The following is a 12172-nucleotide window of genomic DNA, read 5'->3' on the forward strand; positions in this document are numbered from 1 at the left end:
AAGTTTTATCAATAGCTATGTTTTAAACTGTCTACTTAATTGCAGGTAGAGTAGAATTGAGAATCTAAGCATTTTCTAACCAACTTGATCAGAGATATTGTTACACAGATCTGGAGCTGGTGGGACTTGAACCCACACCTCCTGGCTCAGAGATAGGAAAAATACCACCACCAGATCCAAGAGTTAAGGATATAAAGATTAGCTAATTAGCACAAGGTTGTGTGATTCACAATTCCACAACTCTTCCAATGGAGATAAAGTTTTAAAAGTATTTTTCAATGGATGGTGAGTGACCTACAGTGCTGTGCTTTGATTGTACGTACCCACTAGCAATTCTACTGTTTCTGACTTACATCTATCCTTTGGAGATGACCCATTTGTCACAGAATTAACATACTTTTGGTATAGCTGGACACCATCTGCCTGTGAGGCTTTTTTTTGATTCTCAGTGCTGACAATACCTTTGGAGTATCTGATATTTTTGAGTTGGCTTGTCATAAGTCCAAAGTGTTTATACCTTATGAGATCAATAGACTCTATTGCTCCTCTATGGTAATGTTGTTCTTTCCCTCTCAGAGGTTGTCTGTAACCTTTCCTTGTCTGTGCTTCTAAGACAATTTGGATAGATTTTTCTAAAGTCAAACCATCCATCGATGTAAACGATCTGATAAAGGCAAATCAAAAATTCAGAGAACAATTGGGACGGCACGGTGGTACAGTGGTTAGCACTGCTGTCTCACAGCACCAGGATCCCAGGTACAATTCCAGTCTCGGGTGACTGCCTGTGTGGAGTTTGCACATTCTCCCTATGTCTGTGTGGGTTTACTCCGGTTTCCTCCCACAATCCAAAGATGTGCAGGTTAGGTGAGTTGGTCATGCTAAATTGGCCATAATCAGGGGTGAATATGAGGAATGAGTCTGGGTGGGTTACTCTTTGGAGGGTCAGTGTGGACTTGGGCCGAAGGTGCTGTTTCCATACTGTAGAGAATTTGATTCTTCTGAATTATGGTTACAAGTTTCAACTAATTTGTATTGATAAGTAATGAAGTCATCTATGGATTCTCCTGGCTTTGAACCTTTCTGTTAAACTATTTGTCATTGAAGAATTTAATTTTACATTAAAGTAATTGTTGAGAGCTTTTAGAACGTTAGCAAAGCTGTCTGCATTTATTTTTAAAATGCATCAAATGCAGCTTTTAGCTCTCCTGATTTTCTCGGTGCTCTTTCCTTGATTCAGTTATTTGAATCAATTGGATAAATAGATACATTTAAGGGAAAACCACCTAAATACATGAGAGAAAAAAGAATAGAAAGTTAATAAGAATGTTACTTGAATGGCTGCAGCAGCTTGCAGAGAAAGCCATCAATCAGCTGTTTTCAAATTAGCATATGGCCTCGCTCTCCCTATACCCATGATGACCTTCTGCCTTGCAAGCCTCCAGGCCACTCGTGCTGCCCTGATTCTGACTCCTTGCGGTGCCCCAGTTTTAATCACTGCATTTTTGGTGGCCATTTTTAAGTTGCCTTAGCCCTCAGCTCCAGAATTCTTGCCGTAATCCTCTCCATCTCTATCTTCAAGGTGCTCCTTAAAACCCACCTCTGTGACCAAATTTTTGTCTTGATTGTCCTTTGGTATCATTTTTAAAATTAATAAAGCTCTTTTTCAGTACCTTTGGATGAACTAATGTTAAAGGTGCTATGTAAATGCAAAAATAAAACACTGTGGATACTAAATGTGAAATAAAAACAAAAAATGCTGCAAGTGCCCAGCAGGCCCAGTAGAACTGTTTAATGTACTGAGAGCGCTGACCTAAAACATTAACTCTGTTTATCCCTCTACAATTGATATATTCAAATCTGAGAACAGAGTTGATGAGTGTAAACATTTTGAAAATTTTCATCATTGTGCTTATTTTTACATCTTATGATGTTAAATGCCAAGATTAAACTGTGGATGATTATCACTGACGAGTTGTTCTGGATAACCAAACTTTGTGAAGATCTCCAGCAAGACTTCAATGGTTTTCTTTCAAGATGTTGTCTTCATGATGGCAACTTCACCTCAACTTTGGAGTTAAGCTCTGGCCACCAAAAGTAGCTTGTGGCTATCTCCTTGATTCTGATAATGCCACAGTGACCTTCGTAGAGTTGATTTAACAAATGTTTCCTTAACAGTGATGGAATTATGACCCTTATTCTCCATAGGAATTATTCTGCTTGTACAGATAGTGTGACATATGTCTTCAGTTCTGAGGTTATTTTTGTAATCTTGGCATGGAGTACCATATCTATCACTTTTAATGGTAATGGATCATTTTCTAGTGTATTTCCTAACTTGTTCTTCTGTTATTAGAGTGCTCCCTTCATGTCCAAAGTAGAAAAAAGTCTACATAAGGACTGTTTGGATCATTTGGCAAATCTAGAGAGCCCATCAGCATTGCCATGTCAGCTGGATTGCTGATACTTAATTACATAAGTGTGAGCTGATAGCAACAATGCCCAGTTCTACATATAGCTCCCTGCTGAAGAAGTTATCCCTATATAAGGCCCAAATATTGTGGTCTGCAGTCTTTTAGCAGGGCAAATTCCCATATGTACAGAATTCTGTGCAATCGTTCAATGCCAAAAATGACTCATAGGGCCTCTTTCTCTATCTAAGCATAGTTTAATAATATTGTGCAAAAGCTATTGACACCTCTTCAGCATTGGCTAACATGTGAGAAATGACTGCTCCTAATCCATAACACATTGTAGTTGCAATGGTAACTTTGTGTCAAAATAGATCAAGACTTTAATAAAACCTATTTACTTGTATGAAGGTTCTTTCACATTGATCTTTCCATTCCCAAATCATGTTTTGGCATAGTAAGTTGTATAATGACTTCAGAATTGTTGCAAGTTTTGGGACAAACCTTTGCATATTAATTTAGCAAGTTCAAAATATATCATAATTGGTTTACATGTTTAGGTGCTGGAGCCTCAGTTAAGACTTTTACTTTTTAATGTGATTTATGTAGTTCCTTAGCATCAATGGCCAAGCCTAAGTATTCAATGGACAATTTAAAACATTCACATTTGTCTTACCTCACTCTTACTAAGTAAGTCTCTGTACAATAGCACCTAAATTGTGGAGTTAAGTTTTTTCATTTCTCCTTATGACAAAATTATTTTCTAAGTAACCCTGGATCCCTTCCAATTCACTTAAAATTTGATTCAAAGCACATTGGGATAATGCAGATGCAGATGTGATTTCAGATAGAAATTTCTTGTATTTGAATAGTCCGTTATAGAGTCATAGAGTTTATGTGTTACAATTGCCAAGTATTTCTGTAATTCAGGCTTGACTGAGGTCAACTTTACTGAGAAGCTGGCCTCCAGCGAGCCCAGCAAATAGGTCATCAATTAAAGGCAAAAGATATTGCTCAGCACAGTTCCGGATTATTAGTGATCTTATAATCACTACATTAAGGGTACCAATCAATCTTTCTTCAACACTGGTATGGTAGGTGTGGCCCAAATACTCACATTTATGGATCCAAGGACTCCTGTTCTGACTAGCCTCACTAATTCTACTTGACCTTTGTCTGATTGCAGAAGGTACTGGACTAGATTTTGCTGAATTCTTATTCATGACTTTCAATTTGACAAAAATATGTTCCATGCTTCCCAGATCTCTTTTAAAAACAATGACATGTTTCTTTAGAATTTGTGATAGACCAGTCTCCGAATATGACATGCAATTTACTTCAGCTCATTGAGTTAGGTTTTCTCCAACCATGTTCTTCCCAATAAAGTTGAAAAATTTCCTTTGGTAAGATGTAAGGACAAATCTTTTGAATGACCATATAACTGACCATTCACATTGATAATTCACATTGATACAATCCCTTTAAGGCACCACTTCACTCTGTATATGTTCTTAGTACAATATTTGAGAGTTGCAGCGCAATGTGACTCAGCTGCTTCTGATACACACTTTCAGGTATTAATGAAACAGCCGCTCCACTGTCCACTTTCATTCTTACCTGTTTTCTATTCAGTAAGGGAGAGACCCCCAGCATTGGTTGGTGTCACCAGCGATGGCCAGTATGTTTAATAACAGCCCCTCTTCAGACTAAGACTCTAGGCTTTATTCATGACTTTTTTGTAGCATGTAGATTTTCTTTCTATTCTTCAGTTCCTGTATTTTTGTTGCATGTTGTTCCTGTTTCGTCCTTAAGCACACCCATTCATTGTGGCCTTTCTTCCTGCAGTTTCTGCATGCAGCTTCTTTAGACCAGCAATTCGCTGCTGCAAGACTTGCTTTTCTGAACTCAATTTTGCATGGGTGTTTTCATCTCTCATCTTTGTCAGCTACATTTTGTAAACTCTCATGCTCGAACTTATCTGTTGAGTTTCTTTTGCTGCTAGTTCCATTGACACTGCAATGCTTTCTTTAAGTCTAGGTTCATTTCTATTAGTAATCTCTTTTGGGCATCTTAGTCCACACAGATGGTGTCTCTGATGGCGTATTTAAGTTGTGTCCAAATTTGCAAAGTTCTGTTAACTTCTTTGACATTGCTATGAACTGAAGATAGATTCACGATTATGCTAATTGTTTTGTGGAATCTGAACCTTTCAGCAACCGCCTATGGTTTAGTGAAAAATAGTTCTGAGGAATTCCTAGTATGTCTTCACAAGTTTTGGAACCTAGCTTCTCTGGCTGTAGCAGATTCATTAGGGATTTAAAAGTTTCTCTCCCCATAATACTCAGGAATACAGAACCATTTATATTTGCTTCAATTTTGTTAGCTTGGGCAATATAATGGAATCTTTCTGTGTACGAGTTCCCGCTTATTGTATTTTCATCATACAATTCCATGGATACAAAATTTCCCAGGTATTTTATATACTTTTTAAAATGGCAAGGGCTGCATTACACGATTATCACAAAAATACTAGCACTATGCTTTTTCCCATTTAAAACAAGATACAGTATTCCTAAGGTTGCCTATTTCTTTCTGCATTTATACCCCTCAAAACATTCCCCTCGTGTAGGACGTTTGTTACTCCCTCGTTCTCTTCAGGGTGAAGCAGGTGGCAAGACTTTTCTGCACTGTTGACAATTTCTGCTCTTGCTGACTGTACCTGCTTTAGTATAGTGATAACATCTTTTCATTTATTTTATTGAAGTGCCCCTGGGATCTGTCGTGAGAACCACAATTCTGTTTTATTTTGACAAATCAGCAAATTGACCTGGTGGATCTCGAAGCAGTTCTTACCTTTGTCGCCAGTTTTCTTTTGGTGTTACATTTCAAGAAGGACCAAGGGGCCAAAGTGTTTAACAGCAACAGGTGCTCTGTGAAGGAGGTGTTCATTCTGCAGGCAGCAAGTTTAGACTAAGCTGTTTTTCACTCAAAATGGCTGATGATGTGATGTTATGTGACAGTAGGTGACTTAAAGTGACTAAAACTGTCTCTTAAAGTAACAGTCCACTATATTTACCAAATGCACAACATTTGATAGAACATAGAACAATATAGCACAGGAACCCTTTGGCCTATCATATCTGCGCTGACAATGATGCCATTCTAAATTAATCCCCTCTGCCTGCACATGGTCTGTATCCCTCTATTCCCTGCCTGTTCATATGCCTCTTAAACTTTGCTATCATATCTGCTTATACAATTCTCCCTGGCAGTATATTCCCGCCATCTCTGTATAAACAAAAACTTGCCTTGCATATCTCCTTTAAACTTGCCTCTAACTTTAAACCTATGCCTCCTGGTAGTTGATATTTCGTACCCTAGGAAAAAGATTCCAAGTTCAAGAGTATCCAGGCTTTTCATAATTTTATATGCTTCTTTCAGGCCGCCTCTCAAATTCTTATGATAGTACCATTCAAACCTGCAACCTCAGTCATGTAGAAGGGCAAGCTCGTAGATAGATGTGAATAGCATTTCCTGCAAGATTTTCTTCCATTAAGGGTTGCTAACAAAGAGACCTTGGAGTGCAGGTTCATAGCTCCTTGAAAGTGGCAGATCAAGTCCAATGTGGAGATGGTAAGACGATGCAGATTGGTAGATCAAGAACAAAGAAAGACAATATTAAATAAAGGGAATTATTGTAAAGGGTGTGCAGGAGCAGAGGGACCTGCATGTGTGCATGAATTATTAAAGCTGGCAGGACAAGTAGGCACTAATAGTGCATATAGCACTCTCGACTTGCTAAATAGGGGCATCAGGTACAAGAATAGAGAGGCTTTGATGAATTTATGTAAGACACTGGTGAGACCTCAGCTTGGAGTAGTGTGTACACTTCTGTGTGCCAAACTATGGGAAGGGTGTGAATGCATTGGAGAGAGTACAAAAAAAGGTTTACAGAAACGACTTCAGGGATGAGACACTTTAATTATGAGCAAAGATTGTCGAGGTTAGGACTGATTGTCTTGGAGAAAAGAAAACTAAGAGGAAATTTGATGGAATTTGTGAAGGGTCTGGATAGAGCAGATATGGAGAAACTGTTCCCACTTGTAACAGATCACAAATTACAGGGCAAAGTTTTAAAATGGCTTGCAATAAAAGCAAACATGAAGTGAGAAAGAAATATTTTACACAGTGAGTAGTTAAGTATGGAATGTACTGCCTGCATATATAGGGGAGGCAAGATCAATTGAGGCATTCTTGAGGGCATTGTATAATTATTTAAATAGAAATGATGTGCAATGTTGTAGAGAAATGGTAGAGTATTCTTAATAAGATAAAATACTGAGAGCCAGTGGTTGAATAGCCTCTTTCTGTTCTGTAACAATTCTGTGGTTCAGTTTCATACTTGTGTGTCAAAGCTGAGCTAATATTTACTAATTCATGAATTAACTTGTTAATTTTTTAAGCATTGAAGCACATCTGCCAGATACCAACAATGAGGATGAACATTGCCTCACAGACAGCAAAACGTCGGTCAATGAGTCCCTTAAATTTGAGAGCTCTGTAACTAAAGAGCAGCAAGAAACTTTGGCAGAAAATTCAGCAAGAATAATCCAAAGAGCATGGAGAAGACACATTGTAAGTTAAACTTTGTGCTAAGTTGGCAAACAGCAATGTAGGGCGGGGAATTACAGTAAGCACAGAATTTTAAGCTGTTTTTTCACCTACATTAACCCCATATTTTATTAATTTATTACTCAATACTGAGTTATGTTTTCATACGTTATAATGATAAATTAAAAAAAAACTTAAAAGTGCAAAGCAATTTGGGACAGCTTGAAGGTGTGAAAGTTGCTATGTAAATTCAAATTTTCTATTTTGTTCGCATTGTATTTTTCAAATGTAACAGATGTTTAATGGATAATTTAGTAAATTATAGAACTGAATATATGTTTTTAAAATAAATACACTTTTGAAACAAAACAATTCCCTTTACTACTCTACAGAATGTTGAGGTCTGTGTCTGGAACATTGAAAACCTCAAAGCTTGGCAATGCTGAAAACAGTCAGGAAAGCTGTGTTAAAAATAGTATTAGAAACATGTTTCTCTAAGTATACAGCGGAATAATTTGCATAGGTGTGGATGGATTGCTATGGTACCTCCCTGCTATGTGTTATGATGGTAAAATTGATTTTAAAACAGGTTAGACTAATGTTTATTGACACAATATTTGGCAGGCGTGAGATTCTGCCAATGTGTTCACTCCCTACAAAATATACCATCAAATAAAAGAGTAATGATTTTCAAGTAGTGTGGTTAAACGTATTTCAGGAGTTAGTCTAGTTTTTAAATCCATGTTTACAGATCTGTATTCTGTTTCTTTGGCCTGACCAAACCTGTGCTGTACCGGGCAGAAAGATCGCTGTGAGTCTCACACTCCTCAGAGATACGATCGCCTACGTGCAGGACGGGGGGGTGGACACCTGCCTCATCAGCCTGGACCAGGACAAAGCCTTTGACAGGATATCGCATACATATATGAGGGATGATCTCTCCAAAATGGACTTTGGGGAGGGAATCGGTAATTGGATCAGACTGCTCTACACCAACATTGTCAGTGCAGTCTCAATCAATGGGTGGGAATCAGACAGCTTCCCTATAACAGCTGGAGTCAGGCAGGGCTGTCCTCTCTCTCCTGCCTTGTTTGTGCGTTGCATAGAGCCATTTGCCGAATCCATCAGGAAGGATGCGAGCCTGAGAGGGGTGACTATTCCTGACAGTGGGGGCCTGCAGGTTAAGGCCTCCCGGTACATGGATGATGTCGCCGTTTTCTGCTTGGATCCGCTGTCCGTGCACAGACTCATGTGCATCTGTGACCAGTTCGAGCGAACCTCGGGGGCCAAGGTAAATCGAGGCAAGAGCGAGGCCATGCTCTTCGGGAACTGGGCCGACCAATCCTCTATCCCCTTCACCATAAGGACCAACCACCTGAAGGTGCTGGGTATTTGGTTCGGTGGGGCTGGGGTGTGCGCCAAGACCTGGGAGGAGCGGATCAGGAAGATGAGACAGAAACTAGGCAGGTGGGAGCAATGGTCGCTCTCCATCGCCGGGAAAAACCTAGTCATCAAGTTTGACGTACTCTCAGTATTGTTTTAAGTGGCACAGGTCTGGCCTATCCCCAGAACCTGTGCCGCCGCAGTCACCCGGGCCATCTTCCACTTCAAGTGGAGATCAAAGATGGATCGGGTCCGAAGGGACACAATGTACAAAGACCTAGGCAATGGGGGAAAAATACGCCCAATGCCACCCTCGCCCTGATGGCCACCTTTGTGTGTGGCTGCATCAAGCTGTGTGTAGATCCCCGGTACGCAAACACAAAGTGTCACTACGTACTGAGGTTCTACCTGTCCCCGGTGTTCTGAAGGATGGGCCTGGCCTCGCTGCCGCGGAACGCTCCGAGTAGTTGGACCGTTCCGTACCACCCATCCCTCATGCAGAAATTTATGAAGAAAAACACCTTTGACCACAGGTCCATCAGGAAGTGGTCAGCACGTAGTGTCTTTGAGACCCTTCGGGAAAAGGAGAGGGCGGATCCTATCGAGCGGTTCCCTGAGCAGACTGTCAAAGTCATTTGGCAGAATGCCTCATCGCCAAAACTTTCCAACAAGCACCAAGACATGGTTTGGCTGGTGGTGAGAAGGGCTCTGCCTGTGAGATCCTTTGTGCACGCCCGGAATCTCTGCCGCACCACACGCTGCCCCTGAAGCAGCTGCGGTGGGGACGAGACTGTCACATACCTCCTTCTGGAATGTGCCTTTGCGGAGGAAGTCTGGAGAGGAATGCAGTGGTGTTTGTTGAGGTTCGTCCCGAGCAGCGCCGTGACGTGGGACTCCGTGCTGTATGGTCTGTTCCCCGGGATGCACACCGAGACGAACATCAACTGTGCCTAGAGGATCATCAGCTCGGTGAAGGACGCTCTCTGAGGGGTCCGAAACCTGTAGATCTTCCAGCTGAAGGAGTTGACCCCGACTGAGTGTTGCAGACTGGCACATTCCAAGGTCCAGGACTATGTGTTGAGGCATGCGCTGAAGCTTGGGGCAGCTGCCGCCAAGGCGCGGTGGGGAAAGACCACCGTGTAAGATCGGCCTGCCTAAGCACAGGGGGCCGACGCAGTAAGGGGGGCCCCGCTGACCCTCAGCTAAATATGTGGAGAGTCAATGTACAGACCTGTAAATATGAATGATTACTATCTCGATATGGAAAGAAATGGAATGTTTACATATGTATGGCATGACCAATTGTACAGATCATCAAAATATTTTATGAATAAAGTATATTTTTGAAATTTAAAAAAATTCTATTTTTTTGGCAGACAGGTCTATCTGCTCAAGGATAGATTAACTGTTTGTGTCCCGAACGTTCTCGGTCAGATCCACCAACATCAAGCCGGTGTTCCTCTCTGACTACTGCCTCCTGCTGGCCGACTGTCACCTACAGGACGAGCAGCAGTCTGGTAAGGGAACATGGAAGCTGAACACAAAGCTGTTGACCCCGGGAAACATTGAGGAGCTCAGGAGGGATTACGCAGGTTGGATTACGCAAGCCTCTTTGAGTCTCCAGCGGACTGGTGAGAAACAGTAAAAGGGAACATCAAGAGGTTCTTCATCCTCAAAGGCGTTCAGGAGGCAAGAGAGAGGCAGGGAAACTGTCCCAACTTCAGGAAAGTATGCAGAACCTGCTCCTGCTGCAGATGATGGGATTGATGTCACGGAGGACCTTCAGGAGGTGAAGGGCCAGCAATCCTTGCTCTTTGCCTCGGAGACCTCCACGAAAATCTTCCGGTCCAGGGTCCACTCCGTGGAGCAGGATGAGACATGCTTACGTTTCTTCTTTCGGAAGGTGCACAAAGAGAGCTCCGTGCTCAGCAGCCTGAAGGAAGAAGATGGCTCGATAACGTCGTCTCAGGCTGACATCATGAGGATCAGCAAATCCTTCTATGCCAGTCTGTACGACTCAAAGCCAACCGACAGTGCAGCCTCCCAGTTGTTCCTGTCCTCTATTATGGAGGTCTTAGAAGACAGAACACGGAAGAGGTTGGGACAGCCACTATCTCTGGACGAGCTGACCAAGGCCCTCAAGTCCTTCGAAAAGAATAAAACTCCCGGAAGTGACGGCTTACCGGTCGAGCTCTATTCTGCTCTGTGGGACTTGATTGGCCAGGACCTGCTGGAAGTGTAAGCCAGTATGCTTCGGGCAGGTATCATGAGTGAATCCATGAGAAAAGGCATCATCACCCTCATCTACAAGTGGAAGGGGAACAGGGAGGAAATCAGAAATTGGAGACCAATCTCACTATTGAATGCGGATTATAAAATCTTGTCAAAGGTCATTGCCAACCGGGTCAGGTCTGCTCTGGGATTGGTGATCCATCCTGACCAAACCTGTGCTGTACTGAGCAGGAAGATCGCTGAGAGTCTCGCACTCCTTAGGGATACGATCACCTACATGCAGGACAGGGGGTTGGACACCTGCCTTATCAGCCTGGACCAGGAGAAAGCCTTTGACAGGATATCACATACGTATATGAGAGATGTTCTCTCCAAAATGGGCTTTGGAGAGGGAATCTGCAATTGGATTAGACTGCTCTACACCAACATTGTCAGTGCAGTCTCAATCAATGGGTGGGAATCAGATAGCTTCCCAGTCAGACCTGGAGTCAGGCAGGGCTGCCCCCTCTCTCCTGCTTTGTGTGCTGCATAGAGCCATTTGCCAAGTCCATCAGGAAGGATGCGAGCTTGAGAGGGGTGACTATCCCTGGCAGCGGGGGCCTACAGGTTAAGGCCTCCCGGTACATGGATGACATCGTCGTTTTCTACTTGGATCCGCTGTCCGTGCACAGACTCGCATGCATATGTAACCAGTTCGAACGGCCTCGGGGACCAAGGTAAATCGAGGCAAGAGCAAGGCCATGCTCTTCGGGACCTGGGCCGACCAATCCTCGATCCCCTTCACCATCAGGACTGACCACCTGAAGGTACTGGGTATTTGGTTCGGAGGGTCTGGGGCGTGCGCCAAGTCTTGGGAGGAGCGGATCAGGAAAGTGAGGTAGAAACTGGGCAGCTGGAAGCTACAGTCGCTCTCCATTGTGGAAAAAAGCCTGGTCATCAGGTGTGAGGCACTGTCTGTCTTGTTATATGTGGCACAGGTCTGGCCAGAACCTGTGCCATCGCAGTCACCTGGGCCATCTTATATGGAGATCGACGATGGACCAGGTCCGATGGGGCTCGATGTACAAAGGTCTGGGCAACGGGGGAAACAACACACCCAGTGCCACCCTCACCCTGATGGCCATCTTTGTGTGTGGCTGCATCAAGCTGTGCATGGATCCCCGGTACGCAAACACCAAGTGTCACTACGAACTGAGGTTCTACCTGTCCCCGGTGTTACGAAGGATGGGCCTGGCCTCGCTGCCGCGGAACGCTCTAAGTAGTTGAACCTGTCCTTCGTGGACAAATTTATGAAGGAAAACACCTTTTACCACAAGTCCATCAGGAAGTGTCCCTGAGACCCTTCGGGAAAAGGAGAGGGTGGATCCTGTTGAGCGGTTCCCTGGGCAGACTGTCAAAGTCATTTGGCAGAATGCCTCATCACCAGAACTTTCCAACAAGCATCAAGACATGGTTTGGCTAGTAGTGAGAAGGGCACTGCCTGTGAGATCCTTTATGTATGCCTGGACTCTCTGCCGCACCGCACGCTGCACTTGAAG

At 43.0% G+C, this 12172-nt stretch overlaps 1 protein-coding gene across 2 annotated transcripts in view; it reads left to right on the forward strand.

Annotated features, from left to right (window-relative positions):
* Window positions 1-12172, forward strand: part of c9h11orf65 (chromosome 9 C11orf65 homolog) — a 75089-nt gene that overhangs the window by 17434 nt on the left and 45483 nt on the right. For both annotated transcript variants that reach the window (XM_072577462.1, XM_072577463.1), the window contains one exon: window positions 6872-7043. In XM_072577462.1, coding sequence (XP_072433563.1) covers window positions 6872-7043 — 172 coding nt within the window. The remainder of the gene's footprint in view (window positions 1-6871; window positions 7044-12172) is intronic.

The sequence above is a fragment of the Chiloscyllium punctatum genome, chromosome 9, assembly GCF_047496795.1.
Source record: "Chiloscyllium punctatum isolate Juve2018m chromosome 9, sChiPun1.3, whole genome shotgun sequence".
NCBI classification, from domain to species: Eukaryota; Metazoa; Chordata; class Chondrichthyes; order Orectolobiformes; family Hemiscylliidae; genus Chiloscyllium; species Chiloscyllium punctatum.